The following is a 24,238-nucleotide window of genomic DNA, read 5'->3' on the forward strand; positions in this document are numbered from 1 at the left end:
AAAATCGTAACTGGTAGATAGAAATTCGTAATTGGCATAGAACTAGTGTCGGTAGAATTTTGATTGTCCCGTTCCCGTTCGTGTTATTCAGAGCATAGATCTTTCGTGTATATAAAGTGGGTTCTAGCGTGTCCTAGGTAGAGTTCGTCTGCTTCCTTTGCTTGTATACATATATAAATTCATATTTTGGTTTTTAGTTATTCACTTCTACTCCGCTAAACATACCACAACAATGATAATCGATTTAATTGCAGTTTACGTAATGAATACATTAATGACGTCTTCACGATATAAAGTTTCAAGAGTTTACCATTTACCATTTGCCATATGCCACACTTATACGCATATAGCATAGCTGCCCTACTATGCAAATTGACTATAAATTTGAGATTGAGATTGCCTTCAGGAACATCGGCTTCATTAAGTGGTTCTGGTTCTATTTCGGTATGTAGATATCGGTGGACCTTGGGTTGGATTCGTGTATTCACCTTAGTAGTAGTTTTGGGTGTGGTTCGAGGTATTCCGGATGAACAGAGTGTATATATAATGGATTGAATGATGGGGAGTATATATGTGGTTCGTCACTGTAAAGCGCAGGCGGGAACCCTCGAGGTTCTGGGCTAAAAATAAACTTCTTCTCACGCTCGTGGCTATCAATATTTATTAGGTTCTTTAGGTTTTGATTGCGTTTGCTATAAAGCTCTGTGATAAGTTTGATTTTCATGGTGCTAGGTACGATGTAAGAAGGTACTCTATTATTCTCTTGCTCGATTTCTTATTTGTATCCGAGGTAGCGATATGATTGATGTTTGCAAAACAAATAAATAATTATATTTTAAGCTATATCTTATTTCACTTGCTTCTTCGCTTCATGATATGGTTCGGTTATTAGGGTTTAAATCAAAAGATTATTGGCATGACATATGTAAGTTCTATGACACATCGAGGAATATTTCACACGTATTTTGGCCTAGCGTAAACATTCATAATAAATATATTCAGGAATATCTAGGGTTTCTATGAATTGATTGCATTCTGCATAAGGTTTTTTTTTGTTTTACTCTGGATCGTGATTTTTTTCGTGATTGTTGGATTGTGTTTGACACTTTTGTATTTGATAAATTACAATTAAGTTGTGATTAATATGTTGCTTTGGTCACATCGATTTGGATTGGCTAACAACATTTAGAGAGTCGACTGAAAATACTTAGTTAAGCTTGCTCTTGGTATACGTTTACAATTTTATATTCATATGCCGCTAATATAAGTTGATACTGGTGTTTCATAAATGGACCGAAATTGCATTGAAAAGTAATTGGATTCTTTTGAATGTATTTATCTGTGTGCGTTTCTGTATCTTTAGTTACGTCCGGAGAATAGTTGATACTGTAATAGAGTTGTTGCAAGATAATTAGGCCATCAATCTGGTTGTTCGGTTTCAAACGATTTTCATATAAAAGCTACATATAAAGGCTATTGGTTGTACTGTTGCATAATTGGGAATTACTTAGCTACTGGGCAAATGCGATGGGAACTGCGGAAGCTACTTGGTTTCGAAGTATCTCGCACTCCGTTACGGATATTACGTATATTACGGGAATTACGAATACGGGAAACATCAAATATTTTGGAGCCAAGAGGAGAGAAAGAGGCACACACAATATATTGGTATTACAGAGAGGATAATGTATATATTAGCAAAAGGGGTGGGACACACATCGGGTTCGGTTGTCATGCATCGATTCGATTCTCGGGAACTGATTCCTATTTCCGGTGATGGCGGGTTCTGGGTAGCTGGAGTTCTGGATTGTCTGGGATCTGTGGCACTCGGGTTCAACTGGTTACGCAATGCAAACTACGAACATCTAACTAGGATCAACTTACGGCTAGGTGTACGTGTCTGTGTTGGATTTCCACCGGAACCGGATGTGGGTGACTACAAAACTACTACTAAGGTACATTTGTGGATGAGTGTGGGTATAGTCGGAGGTTTGCGGCGACCTCCTCACCTCCGGTTCACTTACATACGATCGGCGAGCAGCGCTATGCCTGTCTATAGGTATCGGTAGCTACTCTTTTCGATACCATCAAGTTATGGTATACTATACTGGTATATTCTTAAAGATTTCTTGTCGCCAATCTACGCACTACGCACTTGGAATGCGAGAACCTTTGAACTCTTAAGGCACATTTTGAAGTATAATCATAATCATAAGTACGGCGAAAGCGAAACTAAAATCGAGTATGCACAAGCGGGCGGGAGGGGATTCTTTGGGAGTTGAAGGATAAAGCAACACTGATTGTGCAAAAGCCAAGTGTACATCAAACAGTTACAATAAATTCGCAATTACTTAATCGTAGTAGAGTAAAGTACAATACAAATGCATATAAACATCTGGTAAGTCGGTTAACAGATTCATATACAGTAGTTCAGATCGATATAAGTATGCAAGATAGCAGGTATAGCAGCCTTCTGAAGCCTTCAGTGTCAGTCAATCAATCAAGTTTACACACACATATGTTCTATAATATCTCCATGATCAGCAGTTTAATTCGATTTATCAGCTTTGGTTTTCTCTTTGGTTTATCTCAGTATTCTGGTTGTTGTATCTCCAGAATATATACAGTGCAGTTCAGATGGGCAGAAAGTAAAATGGCAAGTCAAGTAGTACAGATACGTTCACAACGCCATGGAAAACGTCAATTCCAAAACACTTAGGAACTCCACAAATATTTTACAGATGCGAGAATTGAGAAACTGAAAAAATTTCATGCGCATGCATTTCCATGGGTTCGTATATTATTTCTTCACTTGGTTTTCGTAGAGAAACTACAGAAAAAGCTTCTGTTTCACCTATATTTCAGCATGTGGTTATAGGGTTATCCTGTGAGAGGTTCTGGTTGGCATGCATTTTTATAAGTGGTTCGATCTACGCAGAAGGGACATAACCTATTGGGTTCGCAATGTATTTTACATTTTTATGTACATTTTATAAAATATTTTCTAAATCTTTAGACTTTGAAGTCAAATATCTGTATCAAGAGCGATAAAAATTAAACTTCTTCAATTATTAATGGTTTATAATTAAATTTACAACTTTATGATGGGAACACACTTATGGACCGTAATTTAAAAAACTTGTACTCCTTGAGAAGGGCATTTCAAGACAAGGTCAAGCTGGGAAACCATGCAAAAATCTTTCAAAACTGTATGTAACTTCTTTCAATAAAACGAATTTAAAGAATAGGTTTAACCAAATAATAACTAGTTTATACCTTGATTGCCGCAATGTATAAGAACTTAGGTGTACCAACTTAAAGTACGTTTTTAATGGTAACTATCCTATCGTATCGTAGCTCTGGGTTAGCTAACTCGTAAGAGCGTGAGCCGGGAAAGTGTCCTTTAATCCGACAAACTCATGGTGCAGGTGCTTAGGCTAAACTAGCTGCTAATGTGGGCTTTAACAGTAGTAACACTATCGTGGGATTCACAAGCACGATTATCGGGACGACAATGATAAAGGATTCGAACTGGGTTGACATCACGTTCCGCACATAAACACGGACTCGCATGCCAGTGGTGTTTGTGTGTGGATGGGAGGTTGGGGGGATTCTTTGAAATTTGATTTTCCAATCGCTAATTGAATTCGACTGTTCACACGGTCGCTAGTGTTCGATTTCGTTCTCGTTTTACTGGGCAGGGATTTCAAATCGATGGGAGTGGCAACAACTAAGATAATCAATAATATCAATCAATAATAAAGATAAACTGCAGTTAGTAGTATCCAATTTTGGGCTATGTGGCGGATAACTTTGTTACGTTTTCAGATATGTTTCAACATTAACACTTATGGTACATACAAATATCGAATAAATTCTCCAAAAAACAACAGTTGTGTACTCGTTCTATTAGTATGCATATATATAAATATTGGTTTGGTAATTAGTTTTAGTATCGGTTTAGAATCAAGTATTATAAGTAGGTAGTAGTACGTAGGGCTAGGCTATATAGTAGGTCTCACATAGGTACGTTCATTCAATGCTTTTGGCATATATGTATATATGCTATTTTGCTACATTTTACCCTCTGCCCATTCCATTCAGTTTGATGCGATTTACCATATACTTTATAGTTTTGATCTGATTGTTTTTCAGGCTCTGCTGCCTAGTTCCTTGGCGGATTGAGATTGAGATTCATGCTCCGCAGCTTGGCCTTGTAACGCACATTGTTGAGGCTCTGATTGAGATTGAGGCCGTAGCCGGGGCCATAGTTATAGCCGGTATTGTAATTGTAATTGTAATTGCTGGTGCTGGCTGAACCGTATCTGCTGGAATCGGCGTTGGCCGGAGCCTCGCCGATTTCGTTCAGATCGTATTATTGACTGAATGTGATATTGAGTGACGGACACTTTCGGACGTTGCTGTGGCTGTTTCGTGTGCCATTGACCCGCAACAGCGGCACCGGGCTAACCGTGCCGGATACGGAAGTTAATTGTCTTACCATGCCGCTGCCCAGCTGCTGCAGCAGGCCCGATCCGGAGCCCAGGGGTCCCGACGAGAGCACGGTGGACTGGCGACGCGACCTTATCGACTGCATGCTCGACGACAGCAGGAACGGCACACTGCTCGAGGTGTTCGGCATGGAGCCACCCTGTTTTTGGGAGTACAATAAAGGAGATTTCTTTGGAAGATTAGTCGGGGCTAGTCGTTAATGCTATATATACTATATATATATCTTTCTTTGGATGCGTTCGGAATCGAGTTTAAATACTTGGTTCTGTGCTATGTACAGGGTCTGCTTTGTGGGGCTGTGTGGGAGTGTGCTGGTTGAACCCAAGCCTTACCGACGGATAGGTATACATTGAGCATTGAGCTGATGGTGCAACAAACAAACAATCGAACAAACCAACAAACAAACAAACAATCGAACAAACCAACAAACAATGAAAGAAGGCCAAACTCGAACTCAATCAATCAACGGAGAGGGGGAGGTCGACTCGAATCGAAAAACATTGATACAAACGAATTGCAGAACACAGAAAAGTCCAACTGAATGGGAACATATAATATATTTGGGGTAAATGCGGCTAGAGGTATGTACATATGAGGCTGAATGCGCTCGGGGTATTTATGCATTCATATTCCAAATCAAATTTGGCCTCGCAGACATGAAGGGCGGCTGGGTGTTCGGGGGGCGGGGCAAATGAAATCAAATTACATTAACATAAAATTTAATATCAGCATACTGCGTGTGCGTGTGTGTGCGTTGTTCGGCGGTGTGTGTGCGTGTCTAGACCTTAAATAGTTGAGAGGCGGAAAAATAGGGAGTGAGCTGAGAAGACTGGAAGAGAAAATTAAATGGAAATTCCGAAATTATGAAACGTGTACTCACGATCATGCTCCGTGCAAGCTGCGAATTTTTTGTTTATTTATTTATACGTATATTCGATTTTTGTTTCAATTATTTTTTGTTCGTACATGAAATGAAGAACGGAAATATACACACATGAAATAAACGCAATCTTGTGTTTTGTGTTTTTTGTTGGCTGAATAAAGGCACAGCGCGAGGAAACATCGATTCACAGCGTTGTTTTTCAACAATTCAACAGCAGAAATACACGAAATTCTGGCTTTCCATTTGTATTCATATTATTTTTTTGTGTTAGCCATTAAAGTACACATAAATGAAGAGACAGTATACTATGTTTGGTGTTTTGTTAGTTTCTTTCTGTTGAGAACGCAACATGAACAGAGTTAAATGGAAACGAAATCAAATTAACACTGAGCACGATCAGGACATTTAATGAAGAAGTAGTCACATAGTATAGGTATAGTATAGCATAGTTTAATAAACTTAAATGGTTGTAGTTCCTGTTGTTTTGATCCTCAGAGGGTTTCTTGTTTTTTTTTAAGGAATTGTTAGACTAACCATATCAATAGTATTTGTAAATGGGCTAGGTGTTTTTTGGGTTCTTTTTGGTTCTGATTTCTTGTCTTGAAGTATAAACTCTGAAATATTTTTCTTTTATCGAAAAACAGTAAAATAAATAAAATATTTACATTTTGAAGAATGTATATTTTTTTCACTTTTGACGTTGAAAAACAAACTTCTTTAAAACAAAATATATTTTTGTATCCCAAGACAATTTTTCCTTGAAGCCCTGAAAAGTATGCTATCATTTATTTTTCCATCCTTGAGCCCGACGCATTTGATTGATTTTCCTTAATCAATTCGATTACTTCGCCGGAAAGCCGCCCATTCCTCAAATTTACATCTCGGAATCTCATTATTTCGATACTCTTCTTCACTGAGGCCACTTTGTACATACTTAGAAATCATAATGGGATACGTAGATGTTTAACGAAAATAATATGCACACCAAAAGACAACAGAAACGGAACAGAGTCGACTGCATTATATATACACCGTACTGGATATTAGCAAGGCTCTTATTTCGGCCCAACCCAGAGAGATAGAGACAGAGAGAACGGAAGTACAGGCAGACACAGTTCAAGAACAGCACTCGTGAGGCTGGAAACTGAACGAGAACCACACAAAAATGATATACATGTAGAGGAACAGATAGCAGCAGCGCAGCAAATGCACAAAACATATCGGAAATGAAAACGGAACGCACAAAATATACACAACTCAAGTGGTAAATCAAAATTTCAAATATTCTTGCAACAGGTTTTCCATCCAAGTAACAGCACAAGAACGAGTACGAGTACGAGTACGAGAACGAGAACGAGAGATTTAGGCAGCAAGTCAAATTCATATTCAAACGCAGTTGCAGTTGCAGTCTCAAAAATACGATTATATATCGAAGTATCGGAAAAGGCCAGCGAGAGACGGGTGCGAGCGGGCGAGCAATAGAGGCGGAAACGGAAGCGCATCCCTCCGGCTTCCGTTCGCCATTTTGCCGGGCAATCGTTGCATTGTTCGAGTGATTTGTGTACGGGCAGAGAGGACAGAAAGTTAGCTTTGAAGTGCTTTTGGAGACGACAACGATAACAATGAAACGACAGTTAACAACTTGGCAAGGCAAAGTCCATTTCGATGTTGGCTTAGAGTGCTGCCGACAACTCGCACAGGAATTGCAAACGAATCCGTTCAGATAGGCCTGACCATGTTCTTGGTGGTCTTATACCCTTGAAGAGGCTTTCGAAATAGTACAAACAAGTTACAGACATTTTCTTAGATTTTTTTTGGATTGTAATTCTAGAAATAGAACATTTGATCGCTGTTACTGATCAGAAATATTGGAATATAATACTAGAAATCATAAACTCAAAAAGGATACCATAATTGTTTTGGTATATAAGTATTATTTCTAGTATTTTTATAAACCTTTGGTATAAATTCGGAATTAGCAGATTGTACTTCCTCTCTACAGTTTCTTTATAAGATATTTTGTTGAAAAACTTTTAAGTAAAAATATTATTTTATTTATTATTATTTATTTTATTGCCTTCAAGGGTATAATATCTTCGACTTGGTCGAAGCTCGCAGTGTTGACTGTAAATCTGCATTCACATAACTGGGATTGCTTTGTTTTTTAGACTTACAACATAGACCGAGGTGGATGGCACCGATAGACTCGATCCGGAGCTACCGCGGGCACCGTACTAAATGTAAGGAAGGAGATAAAAAATGCATGGTGATCGAAAGACCCCGAAAACACCGTAGATTTTTTGGTATTTTTGTTTTTTTTTTTAGAATATACAATTTTTTGATTTTTGTAAAGTGTATAGTTGATCGGTTTTAGATCGGGGGAGATAAGATACAAGAGAGTGTGTGTTAGAGCATCTGTGATATGTAGACTTCGCTGCGATTTTGGGGGGGAAATGAGCTAATACATAATCGCATTCAGAACTGAGCAGATCGGAAATGAAAGTACCAACGAAAGAGTGAACTGAACCCAGAACGGAATGTTTCTTGTTTGGTTTTGTACGTAGTCATGTGAACTTTGAAGTTTTGAGAACTTTGAACTGTAACTGTAACTGTAGACTGTAGTAAACACGATTAACGCTACGCTAGGCGCTATAGCTAGTTGGCTATATATAATAGTAGTAGTAGTATACAGAATAGTTCGGCGGATTAAGTTAAATATGGCACATGAGCTGCTGGAAAAGCCAAACTGAGGAAACAAGGAAGCGGCAGGGCGCACTCAAATGAAATGTCAATAAAAATCAAATAATGGCAAGCCTTTTGTGGCCATCGATGCGGCCAATCAAGTGGCAATCGCGGAAAGTGAGGCACAAATAAATAAACTGGGCGTGGGGAAAACCACAACAAACAATGGCGACCACAAAATAAAGGGAAACAATCCAAATCGGAACTTAAACTTTAACTGAAACTGTAACCGAAACATAAACTGAAACCCTGTGCCGGGCCAGACGCAAATAACTTACAGTTGGCGGTGACAAATTGATGGTGGAGCCCCGCCGCTCCTGCGGCCCAATGCTCGAGTGGCGTCGCGTCGGCAGCCCGCTGCCAGGAGTCCCGCCCGGCGAGGAGGCGCACGACGGAGCTATCCGGATCTTGGGGGTCATCAGCGTGTTGTCCGAGAGCCGCCGGTTGGGGAACACGTTGCCCACGCGCAGGAAATTGCTGTCCGGCGACGAGGGCGAGCAGCCGAACCACCAGCCGCCCAGCATGCCGGAGCCTGGGAGAAGGTATAGTGCACGGGGAAAAAAGAGTTAAGTGTTTAATTATCACATTTTAAAAATATAATTTATTTTAACTTTATCATTGAAAATAATGCTTAAAACGTTTATGCAAACTTGGGACTATTTTCTTCGTAATTATGAAGTATAGAATATAACAATCGGACATTTTATAAGTTTTAATTTTTAGAGAAAAAGGAAAAACCTTTGATCTGATTACTCGGTTTATTATATGTATAGGGGTTTCTTAAGAATTTTAAGACTTGAGAGCGGGCAGGGACCATAAAGATTAAAATTATAATGTTAAAGCTAACAAATAACACTATTTAGTATTTTATTAGAACTTTTTTTGTGAACTAAAACTCCAAATACAAATTATTTATAACTTTAGATAGTCATTTTTGACTTATTTTTTAAATTAATCAATTTTTAAAAGCTTAGTCTACTTTTAAAGCAAAACTGGCTTACGTATACTACCTAAAAATGTGCCTAAATTCCACCCGGTCTCTGCAGAACCGCGTGTATGACTTTTAAGCAGACACACCCAAATGTCACGCGTAATTTATTGCCGTGTACCTTTGTAATCTATTCCCTTTATGCGAGCACATATGGGACGGCTGTTTTTCGCCCAAATCCTTTTCGCTGACACACCAGCATTGTGTTGTGAAGCTAATTAGCTCTAATAATGGCTGCGGTCGGGGCCCAAAACACAGACACGTCGGGACCACAGTGAGTGCCAAAAACCCACAAACCGAATGCCCGAAACCCAGCGAGCCAAGGTTACCCTGGCCAGGAATTCTGTCACTGCCAAGGACACTCGCACATTTTGCGGTTGCGGCCGCTGCACCTGACTGGCCCCTCGGCACCCTTCGCCAGTCCCATTCAGGGGCAATTTATGCCAAAAGTTATTAACTGGAATTCATGGCTATTGTCAAGGCTGCGCTTGGCCTGCCATTCTGCATTCACTGTTCAATTAACGTGAAATTTCACTAATAGCTATTGTGAAAACTATGAAATGTTTGTGGTTAAGGCTCCTTTAATACTTCATGTTTGTTGGTTTGGGATTTTGAAATTTCATGGGTGTAGTTGTATAATACATTTGAAGAACAATATATTAAATACTTTCTAAGATAAACCCATCCAGCTAGTAAAAACCAAGCATTCGAAATAATTATTCTTGATTTAAAATAAATTTTAATAACCACTTTAAGTGATAACAATCAGGTGTTATTATAGTACTTTAAAACTTCACCCTTTCTATTTATTTTTGAAGGAAAAGTTTAATTTTAAAATGCACTAGTTTCCGAACCATTGATTTTTCAGTTCATGCTGATATTCCAGAATATTCGACTGGGCAGCTATGTTTCTGAGAGCCTGAAATTGGCCTGGCCTTGTTTGCCTGTGACTTTCAAGTGGTAATATGCAGCAGCAGCTGCAGTCAGGTGGCAAAGTGGAAATTACCGAGTGGGTCGGCGGCGCGTGGGCGGCTCAAGGTGCCCCTGACCTGACCCTCTGACCCGGCTGTGGCGAATTGTCGGTGGCACAGTGGGTCGATCTGAGCTGAGCCGGCTCGTGTCTGCGGGCGATTACGGCCATCATAATAAATCATCATTAGGGCGAAAGTTCATTAGGCACTGCAGCCTGTGTTTCCATGGCTGATAATGCTCGGTGCTCCGGGCGGTGCTTTTGATTTTCATGTTCGTCATTATAAAATTATCAAGCCGGGATAATACAATTAAATGGCCGGCACAATGGCCCGATGTGGATGGAGCCCAGCTGATTAGCGGCCAGGACAAACGGGCTCCTGTCACGTTCGATGAATATCAAATTGAAATCGCAACGAAATTTCCAATTATACTTGCCCACAGGCGGCCACTCAAACGACAACCAAGTGGGCAGGGGGCGGGAGTCCCATAAATACAGACTCGGCAAAGGCCACACAAGGAGTGCCAAATTTTCTTGGGCCCATCATTCTGTTTACGTTTCATTAATTTATGCATTAGATATGAACCAATCTGAATGCATTGGTAAATAATTTAAATCAAAAGTAGGTGTGCATAATTTATTGGTAATTAAAAATTGGTCGATGCCATTTTGAATTCAGATGAATTTAAGGGTTATTTTTAATTCAAAACAAACCTTTCCGTATTTTATTAAATGTATGTATGAAATGTATGGCAAAAGTATTTCTAGGAGAAACTGAAAACTTTCTAATGATAGATTATCCCGCTTTATACCGAACCTAGGGCGAACTTAGAGTCATTGAAGTAACAACTCCCTAAAATATTATTAGCCATAGGACATATGCTTAAGTTTCTGTGCCACTTTTATTAATTTTAAGGAACTGATTATTATTAAAGTAATGGAAACCAAAATAAAATATAATAATATAATGTGGGATCCACTTACCGCCAGAGTTCTTGCGGGCCATGTCCTCGGCGCTGGACGTCTTGCGCTGATCTATGCGCAAGTTGGGGATGTTAAAGGGTGGCGCGTTCATGTTGTCCGTGGAGAACTGGTGGCGCAGGGTGCGGTGGCGCTCCGGCGAGGCCATCGACAGGTTGTCCAGCTTCAACTTGTTCCTCTGCTGCCGGTCGATGGCCTCCAGCATTTGCTGCAACACCTGGAAGAACATGGAAAAACAACAGTTGGCGAAACAATCAAACTGCAATGCTCAACTACCCTGGAAAACTCACCTCCAGCAGGTAGCAATATTGCTCGAAATTCAGGGCCGGATTCACGGTGTGCGGGATGAGCAGGGGCAGCACATTGGTGGCCATCGTCTCCACGCTTAACCCATAGGTCTTGTCCACAAACAGTTTATGATAGATGCCTGAGAAAATGGATAAAAACGTAAACAATATTATTAAAATAAATATAAATTAAATTTTATTATCCTTTCATTTAAAGAATCATTCCATTTAATGCGCAACAACGAACTTCAATTGCCTAAAATGCTACTTTAAGACCTTTAAATCAATCCTAATTTATTTAACGATTGTTTTCCCCGGAGATTAAGTCACATTCAGAGTCATTTTAATCAAAATATTTGCCCAACTAAGTTCGTCAACAACAATACACAGTAGTTCATAAAATTAAGCACCCCTTTAACCAAAATCTGTAACGAAAAGGCCAGCTTGTGGAAATTCGCTTGAAAGTAAACCTCTGTGGGCAATTTGTATTTATCCTAGTTAACATGCAGATAAACTGGTGTAAATCTGTGTTGTTCGAAATGGGCCAAGGGGAAAATTGGATTTTGTGTACTTTAATTAGTTTTCGATAATCGCATAAAAAACAATGGAAGCGGATGTGTGTGGAATTGCCGCAGGCATTGCTATTCAACTTACGCACAGTACGCATGATGATATCAGGATCGGGAATGCGAATGTTTGCCAGCAGCGGCAGGACCTCATCCATGACCTGTTTTGGGATTGTAATGCATTTACTTGATATATGGGCTTCAGTGGTGGCGAATGCCATTTATTGTACCCACCTGAGCCCTTTCCATGCGGTCCATGACTCGTTCAATGCACATGAGCACGTTCTGCACTATCTTCGGATCGGTTATGTTCTTCTCGAACACCTGCTTTACCTTGGGTAGGACCATCCGGCGAATGGAAAGCTCGTCGATGCTATCAAACACATTGGCCACGGCCACCACGGCAGCGCTCTAAGTTCGGAAAATAATTGGGTTTTTAAATAATTCATGACGATAGCCGGTGTATTATATAGAATTTATGCGGTTGATGCTGAATAACTAGGATATAAAAGCATTAATTTCCGTACAATAAAACTTTTTAAGACTAAAATTCAACTATCTATTTATAATATTTAAGTTGAGTAGCTGGGAATTTTCAAATTGTTTTGAAAATCGAAGTTTAAAATTGTTTCATCTCAACATCAACATCAAAATAAATATTTATAATTAAAAAAAAAAATTTATTACCTATAGCAAAAGTAATACAAAATCCAAAATAAAGAATCGGAATAGCCAAAGGTTAATTTTCAAAAATAATATTTTACTTAACGAAAAGGTCTTAAATGGAATCTTAAGGAAATATTTATTTTTCCGGAGTGCCTATATTTTTACATTTATTGAATTTGAATTTTCCCCGCCCTCTCTGAGCACTCGAAATTGCGGAAAGAAAATGCAAATTCACTTGCTCGGGCACTTTTGTGCTCCGAGTCGGCGTCTGAGTCGCAGTTAATTAAGAAATTGCTGCTGTAATTACGCAATCAGCCCCGTCAGCCCGTTCCTGTTCGCATTTCCATTTCCATTCGCCGGCGTCTGGAGTGATTTGCATATCCGAGTGGAGCACTCACCTGCACTTGTATCGTGGAGCCGTCGAAGGAGTAGAACAACATGGGCATTATGTCTGTGGTGACATCCTCCGGCTTCGTCTTCTCGATAATCAAATGCAAATTCTCCAGTATCGTAACGCTGGCCTGAATGGATTTCGGTGTGTTGTAGATGATTCTGAGGATGTATATCACAGATTTGATTAGTGCTGCCACTTTTCCCCACTGATATGTATCGCAGGCAGAAATTACTAAAAATAAATGGGTGTGCAAAGTTCTGGGGGGCCAAGTTTCTTTTATATTATGGCCGGGTGTCAATAAGCGTCTTACAAGTGGCCACAAAGTTTTGCGCCAACTTTTGGCAAAGTAGTGAGCCCAGACGTGGTGCTGCGGGCTTTGTGTGTTTTACTAATTTATGCACGGGCTACCGCCGAAGGTGAGCACTCCGGGCCCCGGGACCGCCACGCCCCCGTCCTCCAGGACCGCCCGGAAAGTTTTCCAGCCGAGCTCTATAAATTACAATACGAACTGTCGCCCGTCGCAGTGGGCGCAATAAAACGTCATGAAAATTGAATAACATAGAAAAAGTGTCGCGAAAGTTTTTCAATTGTTCAAACAAAAAGTTCGGATCGGTGGACAAGAACAGAAGGGATGCTGGATGAACACTGACACGATAGAGAAAGTTTTGAGTCCGAAGTGTCCTTAGTGATATTCATATTTTTCAACGGCCAAATTCACTTCAATTACGTTTTTTCGCTATTCGGAAGTTGTTTTTTATATTTTTTACCTGTGTTTTAAAGTTTATTAATTCTTTTAAAAGAGTTTTTATTTTAGTAGTTGCTTTTTTTTTAATTAGGCTACTATTTAATAACGTAAATAAATTATTTCCCATCTACAGTACTTTTTTTTGGTTTAGATAGATTGCATTTTCATACCGGAATGATGTATTATTTTTTACTCATTCGCTCTAATCGTTGAGTACCAATAAATATTTGCATTTATTCCCCATTAATTTCTGTTTGCATGCCAAATGGGTTTATTTTCCCTGTTTGCACCTCCTAAATTATCTATAATCCCCCGCTGCAGCCCCTATAATTATTTTCAAAGCCCCAATTTCAGTCCCCACAAGATGTATGGGTCGCTTTTCATTTGCGGCCAGCAAGCTGGCATTCGATTCTATTGTCCTCGTTTGCCAATGGGCTATAAATAAGTCTACTTACTTCATGGTGGCCGACATGAGGTTGTCGTACTCCGTGAGCGTGGCTTCCTGGACAAAGAGCATGACCGGCTGCAGGACCGCGGCGAGGACCTCGTTATTGTTGATCTCCGACTTGAGCATGGGCCAGATGTTCTGCCACCAGAGTTTCTACGGTGGAAAAGGAAATAAATAAACGAGCAAAGGTGCACCAAGGCGCGCAAGTCATTAACCAGTCCATGTCATTTCAATTGCCAGTGCTAAGCCGTCATTAAGCGGCAGCAGAGAAAGGACCGAATAAAAATATATAGCGATACAAACTCCTTCCGCTCTTCTCCACGGAAAACAAAGGACAGTCGCACATTTTTGCCATGTACATAAAACGGCTCGTAATTCACAAATTGTTTGCCCGTAAAGCGCACAACTTGTCGCCGTTAATGATTAATGTGCTGTCAGTTCGTTGGCCCAAAAATTTGTCCAACGCCCGGCACAGGCTGCATCCGTTTCCGGCGGAGAGGAAGGGAGGAGGAGCAGCAGGAAGTGGGCGCCACTTACACGCGGTATCAGCGGCATGGCCTCGATCAAGGTGCTCTTGTAGAACTGGGACTTCTGCTGCGTGTCCTTCATGTTGACCACGTCCAGGAACTTAAGAGCGTTTATGGGCGTATCGCTGTGAAGCACAAAACATGACAACCAATTAAATTTCTTTATTTCCACGCTTTCTATACAAAAACATTATATAACTGCAACATTTTGTAATCGCTTTAAGTGCTTAATTGCATTTTTTAAACGTTTTTAGCTGGATTAGTTGGTAAATGGCATCAATTAAACACTAAGCTGCAAGTGCGAACGAACCAAATTAAACAGCATGAAATGAAAATGCCACAGGAAAAACCCGCAAAAATTAGCCAAAGGCAATATTTATCTCCGTGCCCATGGAAATTAAAATATTAAGTCCCCGCCGAGCGATGGGCTGGCGCCGCAAACTTTCTAAAATGGAATTCTAAATGCTTTGTACTGTTATGTAAATCAAATTGTTGAAATTTAATTGCCAAAAAGTGTTTGCTTTCGACCCGCATTGCGCCCCCCCTCATCTTGTGTGTTATCTGGCAGCGAGCAGATGGATTCTGTGAATTGGCTACAAATTAGAAATAAATGCGAGCTATGCAGCGCTATTCGCGCTCAGTTAAACAATGAAACAGTATCACATTGCGTATACGCCGCGTAGTCCAGTTTATTCCGCCACTTGGCTACTTAATCAGGGCAATCGACCAAGCGGAAAAATGTTCTTTCAAATCTCCCACTTGAAGCTTAAGCGGAGGAAAGTTATCTGGCCGCTGATTGCCAAGGCACTCGAGCCATTTGCATACGCTGCTAAAAACGCGGAAAATGTTGACAACATTTAAATTAACTTCAAAGTGCTGCCACCAACCTGACTGACTGACTAACAGACTAACTGACTGGAGGACTAACAACGGCCAAGGAGGGATGTCGAGGTGGTTGAGACTCTGATGCCGATGGTGCTTTTCCGGCAGAGCTGTTGCTTTCACTGTGGCAGCCGCGTAGGTGGTAACACGAGGTATATGGGTTTCGTTTTTGGGGTTAATTAATGTTTTAAAAAATAAAAGTAAATAAAGTAACAAAAAAGGAAGGAGAAATGGATACATAACTTGTTTATAAACTATTTAATAAAAAGGTTATTTTTGAGCACATAAAAAATTTAAAGGTAAATAATTAAAGGAAAAATATTTATAAAAAGATACAGACATTAAATTTAATTTTCTAAAGCTCTAGTTAAGTTTCCAAATCACTTGGTGTAAAATCACTCCCTATTTAGTTGAAATTCACTTAAACTTAAGTGCATCCAATTCTGCATTGGCTATTTACAATTTTAACAGGAGTTTTTTATCTACAGACTTTAAATGGCGTTTAGTATACAAGTAAAATAATTTTCCTTACAGCTTTCAAATAGTAACAAAAATAACCCTACATTTCTAAACAAGCAATAAACATTTGAAATTGAATAAACAAGACCTTGGCTGACCTGTCCGTGATTACATCATGAAATTGCACTTATGAAAAGCCAATTTGAATTCAATTCGCAGAGCAACAGCGGCAGCATTACCACACAATTGCCAACGTTTTGCGCTACTTTACATTCAATTCACCTACGAGGCATATATCCTGGAGACAGGCTGCGGTATTCCCTAGCTGAGCACTGATGTAGTTCATGCTTGGGTTGGATTGTGTGCTGCCTCTTCGGGCGCCACATCTCCATCCTCATCGCCATCGCCATCGTCTTTGCCTTTGTTTGTCTAAACGCGGCACGTCGCCTTCCCCCCTTTTGAAGATCTCGGTGGGAGGCAGGCCAACAGCTGCTGTCGTCATAAATCCCAGAGTCAGGCAGTCTGGGCTGTGGAAGCAGTGCCACTCCAGCTCAACTACCGCAGCACAATCAGCTGAAGAGCACCCACTTCTTACACTCGGTAAAAAATGGTGGTGGGACCAGTAAAATCCCAGATATCTATTCATCTTCCTTATTTCAAATATTTGGCTTCTAACTATAAACCATCTTTGATTCTTTTTGAAGGGTTCATTTGGACCAAAAAAAATAAATATAAACTAATTCAGCAGATCTACATATCTAAGAATTTATTTGCCCTGATAGAGATAAGTTTTAAGAATTTTTAAGGGCTTACTTAACTTGTTCATATAATAAAGTTACGCGAATTCTTTAGATCCTTGAGCAAAACATTAGTTTTTGACTACTTTTTATCGCGAATTCCTACGACTTATATAAGGTCTTTGCACAGTTCCCCGAATTTCTCAGATGCTTACGTGAAACATTCGTTTTTGACTACTTCTTATCTCGAATTCCTAAGAATTACATTAAAAACTTGGGATAGGAAACACGATAGGAAAGCAAAGTTTCTTAAAAAGTTAAGCGAATTCTTTAGATGCTTTCGCAAAACCCTCACTTTTTTATGCTCTTTTCTAGTGTTTTTTAATTATTTACAGTTTTAGTTTTTTGTCTCCATATTGCCAGTTATTTTTTCGAATCCTTTAAAAATTTCCTCGCAGTGTACAGCTCCCGTTCGCTTTGCATTGTGTATGTCTTTCAGGTCTGATTACCGCTTTCATTCAGCAAACAGACGTAATTAAAGTGTGCGTGTGTTGGTTGAGGTGAAAGGTGGTAGGATGGATGTTTGCCTGGCTGGGGGAAAAAAATGAAACCTTCAATTGAATTTCAGCTACCGGTACAAATTGGCTTAGAGATTGCGTGTCGCCGGGGTTAGCTCTATATAGTAAACGCGTGTGTGAGTGCTCCCAACAGGTGTCAATTTCATTTAAAACTCAAAGGGAAACTTCTAACGTAACTGCGCAAATTGCCACTGTTTTGGAGCGCTTCCTGTTGCTTTGCCATCTTAGCTGGATGGCTGAAAGTTAATTAATTTGGCCACTCACATGAAGTACTTGATGAGCTGGAGCAGCTGGGCGGTGGGCCTGGCCGTTGCATCCCGACTGGCCATGCGCGAGGTGGCCTCCTGCAGGGCAATCGGCAGCCTGGGCATCAACTTGTCGACCATATCATCCAGCTGGAAGGGCACGGAACAAGAGGGTGAATGTTAGGGGGTGGGATTGGGCCCAAAACTCCAAGCCACTCCATAAGCATAAACGAAACGAAACTTTGCCACAACATTAGAAACCACTTGGGGACTTCGGAAGCGAACGGCCAACGTCCCTGGACAGGACGAAAAGTTTTAATGACTAGCGCCCGCGGGATATCCTGCTGTTTCTGTTGCTACTCCGTCACCTGTCCGCACAAGTGGCAAAATAATTAGAGTTTCAAGTGGACTTTTTGATTACATTTGCATTTGACAAAGCTGCGAATCTAATTACAGCGCGCAAACAAGCCCATCCAAGCGTTCTGCCTCGGCTCAAAACTTTTCATCCATCCAATTGGCACTTGTCGGCAGTCCGGCATCCGGCATCCAGCTCGCCACCCGGCTTCCTGGCCATTCAGAAATTAGAAATTGTTTACCCACCGATTCCATTTGCTTGGCATAGTTGGAGGTGGAGTTGCCGGCCTGTATCAGCGGCCTGCCGTTGTTGAAGACCGCACAGATCACCATCCCCAGCGAGAACATGTCGCTGAGCAGGCTGCACTTGGACGTTGACTGAGTTTCGGGAGCTAATCGGGGAATAAAATAGATCAAATATGGGTTGCGAGCTCATAAGGAGTGTTTGTTGTATTTATAGGACAAGCGATTTATCCTATCAACTTCTTGGATTTTTTTTTAAATTACAAAAACCTTAAAAACGGTTTTTTAAATATATTATTATATTTATATGCTATCATTTTAGATATGCTATCATGTAGTATACGATTTAATACGATAAATCTTTCTTTTTTACGAATTAAGAAACGATCAAAACATACATATTAGCTCAGAGTTTTAAAATTTGGAGACCATTTTGTATTATTATTTGGAAAAAGGTTCTTCTTGTAAAAAAATGTTCTATAGTAAGTAGATACAACTAGTATTCCTTCTCAATAATTTCATCAACGATTGTCCAACATCCTTATTCTTAGGAATCTTTCTCTTAAATTCCCATTTTCAGGATGGTATTTATTTTACCCGTTCATGCATAACTGCCAAATAGATGATTTTCAGTCTCATTGACTTTTTTCTGGTTACAAAAAAGGGGGAGGAGGACCATGACGCATCCGTATTTACTCACCCATAAAGTCGAGATTCGGCTGGGCCATCTTGGACACCCGATTGCTCCAGGGCGGGCACGGAATGGAGCTGTTCAAATCGTTCTCGTTCATTCGCTCTGCAATCCGAATATGCGAATATGAATACAAATTGCTGACCTGGCCAATCCATTTCAATTTTGGACTCCCAAACCAAGACCGCACTCACCCACATATTCCATGCCGGCCAGCTTCCAGATACCGCGCTTTGTTATTAGTATAGAAGATGGACACACATTGCGATGAATTACGTGACCGGAATAGTGCAGATACGCCAGTGCCTCGGTGAGCTGGAAAAAAAGGAAGCACACGGGTCGGAGGTCAGGGTGACTGTGCGGGAAAACAGTTACCTGCCAGCCGGGCTGCCACTCACCTGGAGAAAGCCGTACTTCAGCTCCATGTCCAAGAAATTGTATTCCTTGGCATGGGCCGGTCGTTGGGGCAAAGTGTTCGCCGCCGCCTGAGCCGGGGCCGCCGCTGCTCCGCCCGCCGCCGGCGTCATGTTGGCGGTGTCGTAGGTCTTCGACTCCTACACAGTAAGAAATGTATTTATTTTACATAGTGCACTAAATGGTTTTAGAGTTTTTAATTTAATTAGGCACATTCCTAAGGAATATTATAATTAAATAATTTAATGTTAATTCCGTTTTAAACAAACAAAAAACAACATCAAAAAACCTAACTAACTTATTCTTTTAAACATTAACTAGTTAACCACATCCTTTTTAGTTTAAATCACTACTAAATAAATACTAAGAAAATACATTTAGCATTTTTCTGTGTACCGTGCGGACAAGTAATAAAGAGTTAGGGCCTAATCCCGCCCTGAGCTGGCTGGGTGGCCTTAAACTCGTTTCACCCTCGGATGGGATGGAAGGCTACTTCCAGCTGATAGCTTTAAAATTCCCATTCCGAGCACTGCATTTGATGATAAGCCATTCAAATCTCTCGTGTTTCTGCTGTTTGCCCGACCCTGGCTTTTTGTTTTTCCCATGGCTTTTCCTTTTCCAATTTTTCGTTTGTTTTGTATCGGTGCGTGTGTGTGCATGTGAGTGCTTTGAGTTTTACCTTTTTGCAATTTTCAATGTAATTTAACTCGAATCGACTTTCGGGGAAACTAAAAACTATTCAGGAGGTTCTGTTCTCTTGGTTATTGTTGAGTTGTTTATGTGGGCCTGAGTGCTGCTGTTGTTTCTCTGTGGTCTTAAACAGAAGTGGTGCAGTGCGTTTCGTTGGTGTAAATGGTTTTTGAGTAAATGTTACATTTTTCAAAAAATAAACAAATGTAAAATGTAAAATTTTAAATGGTTGAAATTCAAATGACCCTTTTCCAGTTAGTACTTTGTATTTGGCCCTCCTTAAAATGTGTCCTGTTATAAGCCAATTTGGTAAGTTCATCGTTCAAGTTTTCGCTTACCATACATCCCCAAATTAATTTGAGTTGTCCAACTAATATAATCCATTAGCCTGGCTAAAACCACCTTTAAGTTGCGACACGCACCGTGCGTGTGTGTGCGTATCAATTTCTGAGCTGTGCGGACCAACTAAAGCTCTTTATTGACTCAATCTTGGCAGCGTAAACTTTCACAAACACACACCGGCGCGTGCTGTACACCTCGGCTTAGTTGTGTGCGAGAGCTGGCGTTTGTGTTTCTGTCATGCATACCCATCAGTTGCTGGTTTCCACTGGCCACTGGCCACCAGCCACGCCCCCACACGCCCACCCACCCACTCGCCATTGTGCTCAAAGTCAAACTATGCACTTGGCTGGCCTGCAAAAACTTTAACAAAACACGGCAGCAACACCAAAAACAGTGCCACAATCAACCGAAAAGTCTGCAGTACCTGTGAAATGGTAGATACACCAGTAGTGGATGTGAATTTGCACCGAAAAAAAAGTTATTACTCTAAAATGGATTTAAAAATAATTCGATTGGTGACCATGGCAAAATAAACTTTGTTGTAATTTTAACTTTAATTTTTGTTAATAATTTTAAATGGAAATGTGAAAGGATTGAACATTTTTTTAAGTTGCCTTAAGAAAAGAGAAATTTTAAATTCAACTAAAATATTTTTTTAAATTAAGTACAGATAATAATAATATTTTTTATATGCAATTTTAAATCCCTAAAATTGTCCACAGATTGGATACTAAATTGAACCATTTTTTAATAATTTTAGGAAGTTAAAACAAGGCTTTTGTGATTTCGCCACTTACAAAAATAGAATAATTAAAAATAAAAGTGTACAAAGACTGCCAATATACATTTCATTGTAATACATTTGTACTTCATAGGCAGTTAGTTTTACTTGATATGCGACAAATTTGGTTCTGTGTCCAAGTGTGAGAGGGAAAAGGCTGAAAAAAGCCGCAACCAATATGGGAGTGAAAGGCAACCAGGCGACAACACAAATTGCAGGTCCATGTTGCTGTCAACAACGCAAGCCAGCAACTTGCAACTCGCAACTGGCGACTAAAACTGTGGCCAAAACTCACGTGGAAGGCCAGGACGTTGGAGAGGCTGGCGAAGATGGGCTCGGAGGCGAAGGCCAGAGTATCTGCGCTTTCCTCGACCGTGTGATAGATTTGCAGTATCTGCGGGGCGAAAAGGAACAGAAGAAGTAGTGGAAGCCCCAAAGGGCGTCTTCGGAAAAGTAATTATCGATTGGGGGCCGGGAGGGACTCACCCGCGGATGGCGGAAGCGCTCCAGTGTCTTCACCGAACTCTTTAGCAGCTCCGTTATGGTCTCCTTGCGACGCGGCTTGTGCAGCTTCTCCGCAATTTTCTTCTCGAATATAAACACCGAGCATTCCTGCAAGCCGAAGGTGCAATCACGTTAGGAAAAGAGTTGTAGGAATAAAACTTATTATATTCTGGCGAAAAAGGAGCTACGAGAAAATTAGCATTTATGCAAGGATTATAAAAACTCTTATAATAAGCTATATTTTTATGCTTTTATTTCGTTGAGTGTAGTTTTTTATGATTCTTAAAAAGTACAGCAATATTTTTTAACAACAATTTGAATTGCACTTATATTTGATTTTACACAACTTATTAAAATCCTCCAATTACCCAAGAGTGAAATTTATTTTACAAATGTATCAGAAAATTTTAAAAGGTTTTTAGGCGAACTGTTTTAAATTATTTTCCAATAAAAGTGATGGATTTTCAAAAAAAATTCTTCACCTCGACGGGCAAATTTTCTCAATTTACGTCGAAAAGCCCTTGGGCCCTGGGGTGTCTGTGGCCGTGGCCCACTCACCTTGTTGTCGCTCTTGCGGTAGGCATCGTGGATGCGCCACACCAACTCTGGGCCGGCACAGGCTACCGGCTTGCCGATTTCGAAGTACTGCGTAATGGGATTGCCATCGGCGACGCTCTGCGTGGCAGTGGAGGCGGCCACGTTGGTGCTCTTGAATTTGGCAAACATTGTGCCGGCGGGCATACCATCGATTAGCTTTGAGAAGACATTCGAGAAGCTGCCCTGGCGCTTGGGACCCGGCTGGATGGGTGGGGCGGTGCCGCCGATGGTGGGCGCCGATCCACTTCCGCCTGCTGGCTCCCCGAGCAGCGAACCGGAAACGGAAACTGCACCTGCACCTGTCGTCGCACCTAATCCGGATACTCCACCGCCTCCTCCTCCTTGTGCCTGTGCTGCTGAAGCTGATGATGATGTTGATGCGATAAGTGGCCCACCTGCCGCGCTGATGGACAGTCGTCCGCGATTAGTGGTGGCTATTCCCACGCCGGAGGCTGTTGCACCTGCACCAGCTGCTATTGCACCGCCACCACCCACACCGCCCTGGCCATTAAAATTCGAGTAGCGACTGGGAATCACTGACACCGGCGGATCATAGACGCTAAAACCATTCCGTATTACTGGCGATGGAGGTCCAACCAAGCCAATGCCACCGCCGCCGCCCACGGACACCTTGCGCTGTGGCAAGTTAATGTCGAGCACCGTGCTGGCGCTGCGCTGTCGTACCGCTCCCGCACCTGCCACGCCTCCCACAGCAGCCGCTCCTGCTCCCGCCACGCCGACGCCCCCACCGCCCACTCCGACGAACTGCTGCTGCTGCTGCTGCTGGCCACTCCTGGCCGGTGAACCCGTTGCCACCACTGCCGCTGCCACCGTACCCGCTCCGGATCCTAGTCCTGATCCACCCACTCCCACTCCCGCACCGGCAGATACCGCTCCAGGTCCGCCCGGCGGCGTTATTCCCACAGCGCTGCCACTGCGACCGCGTTGCACCTCCTCGACACTATCCAAACGTGAGAAAATTCTGGCCGCCGTTGTTGCCGTCTTTGATGTCTAAATTGGGCCAGGAGTGCTCTTCTCCAGCTGCTTTGCTCTCGGGCTTCCTGGAATACACCGAAAGAAATGAAAGGAAAATTCCATCAGTAGGGCAAATTTCACTTTAATTGCGGCCACTTGATATCGCTCATACGCCCCGTTGCCCAGGCGACCATTTATCCCCGTACTTCTGCACTGGCAATTAATGCGCTTATTGCTTGGCTTGGCTTTTGTGCTCAATTTATACACTCATTAACTCGCTGGCAAAGGGGAGAATTAAAATTCGCCCGGCTAGTGAAGGTGGGCTAATTCTATTCGTAATTTATTTTCCCCACAATATGGCAGCTTAAGTTTTATGAATGCAAATATTTTGCCGGAATATCAGCCTTCCTCTAATTAGCTAAAATTATTTACACGCCTCAAATGGTTTTGCAGAGTGTGTTTGAAAAGTTTGGACAAACACAAGAGGAGACCGGCATTCAATAATAAATTGAACAGAACTGCATTTTATATTTATTTGTTTTACCAATTTAAACAGATTAGATTTTTCGGGCTTCGCTCTTTAGTAAATATTTATTTAAAATAAACGAGAATTATTCACGTTTATATATAGTATAGCTATTTCAGAGAACATGCAAGGCATTAATATGGCGTTTTAAATTTGTGAAAACTTTAATGAATCTATTAAAATTTGTTTTTTATCTATCTTTTGCTTAAGCAATAATTTTCTAATTTCAGCTCCTGAGGTATTAAATTAAGTCCAGAATTCGAGTTACTTATCTGTATATACTACACCATAAACTGCCCATAATCGGATTTATTGAAATACAAAAATTAATTGGTAAAAGACAGGCAAATGGGGATGAATTAATATTTAATATCTGTATTATTTTTGATTGATAAATGGTTTAAATTATTAAATTCCCCAAATTCATAGTAGTCAAATTTGACATACCAAATGGAACTTAGATAATAATTTTAAATTGGTTTGTATTTATCCCTTTTAAATAGAGCATTTA

General features: G+C 40.9%; 2 protein-coding genes across 2 annotated transcripts; one reads left to right on the forward strand and one right to left on the reverse strand.

Annotated features, from left to right (window-relative positions):
• Window positions 1-19: 19 nt before the first annotated feature.
• Window positions 20-22,943, reverse strand: LOC108035200 (SCY1-like protein 2). The gene is made up of 19 exons (XM_017110705.3): window positions 22,188-22,943; window positions 21,612-21,737; window positions 21,421-21,519; window positions 19,297-19,452; window positions 19,093-19,213; window positions 18,908-19,003; window positions 18,211-18,356; window positions 17,630-17,760; window positions 14,720-14,834; window positions 14,190-14,335; window positions 12,994-13,147; window positions 12,164-12,340; window positions 12,018-12,090; window positions 11,367-11,503; window positions 11,080-11,293; window positions 8,416-8,669; window positions 7,570-7,629; window positions 4,502-4,681; window positions 20-1,386 (listed from the first exon to the last, which is right to left on the reverse strand). Exons 1-19 carry the CDS (start codon window positions 22,368-22,370, stop codon window positions 1,360-1,362), a joined length of 2,595 nt encoding a protein of 864 aa, XP_016966194.1. The 5' UTR covers window positions 22,371-22,943; the 3' UTR covers window positions 20-1,359.
• Window positions 22,432-23,030, forward strand: LOC127010792 (uncharacterized). The gene is made up of 2 exons (XM_050885772.1): window positions 22,432-22,745; window positions 22,817-23,030. Exons 1-2 carry the CDS (start codon window positions 22,432-22,434, stop codon window positions 23,028-23,030), a joined length of 528 nt encoding a protein of 175 aa, XP_050741729.1.
• Window positions 23,031-24,238: the final 1,208 nt, after the last annotated feature.

This window comes from Drosophila biarmipes, chromosome 3L (assembly GCF_025231255.1).
Source record: "Drosophila biarmipes strain raj3 chromosome 3L, RU_DBia_V1.1, whole genome shotgun sequence".
Taxonomy (NCBI): Eukaryota; Metazoa; Arthropoda; class Insecta; order Diptera; family Drosophilidae; genus Drosophila; species Drosophila biarmipes.

Coding starts and splice junctions, on each gene's coding strand:
- LOC108035200 (XM_017110705.3), bottom strand. CDS start 22,370: ATGCCCGCCGGCACAATGTTTGCCAAATTCAAGAGCACCAACGTGGCC. Junction 21,738..22,187: donor ACCGCAAGAGCGACAACAAG/GTGAGTGGGCCA, acceptor TTCGGCTTGCAG/GAATGCTCGGTGTTTATATT. Junction 19,004..19,092: donor GGCCGGCATGGAATATGTGG/GTGAGTGCGGTC, acceptor TTCGGATTGCAG/AGCGAATGAACGAGAACGAT.
- LOC127010792 (XM_050885772.1), top strand. CDS start 22,432: ATGGGTGGGGCGGTGCCGCCGATGGTGGGCGCCGATCCACTTCCGCCT. Junction 22,746..22,816: donor CCCTGGCCATTAAAATTCGA/GTAGCGACTGGG, acceptor CTGGCGATGGAG/GTCCAACCAAGCCAATGCCA.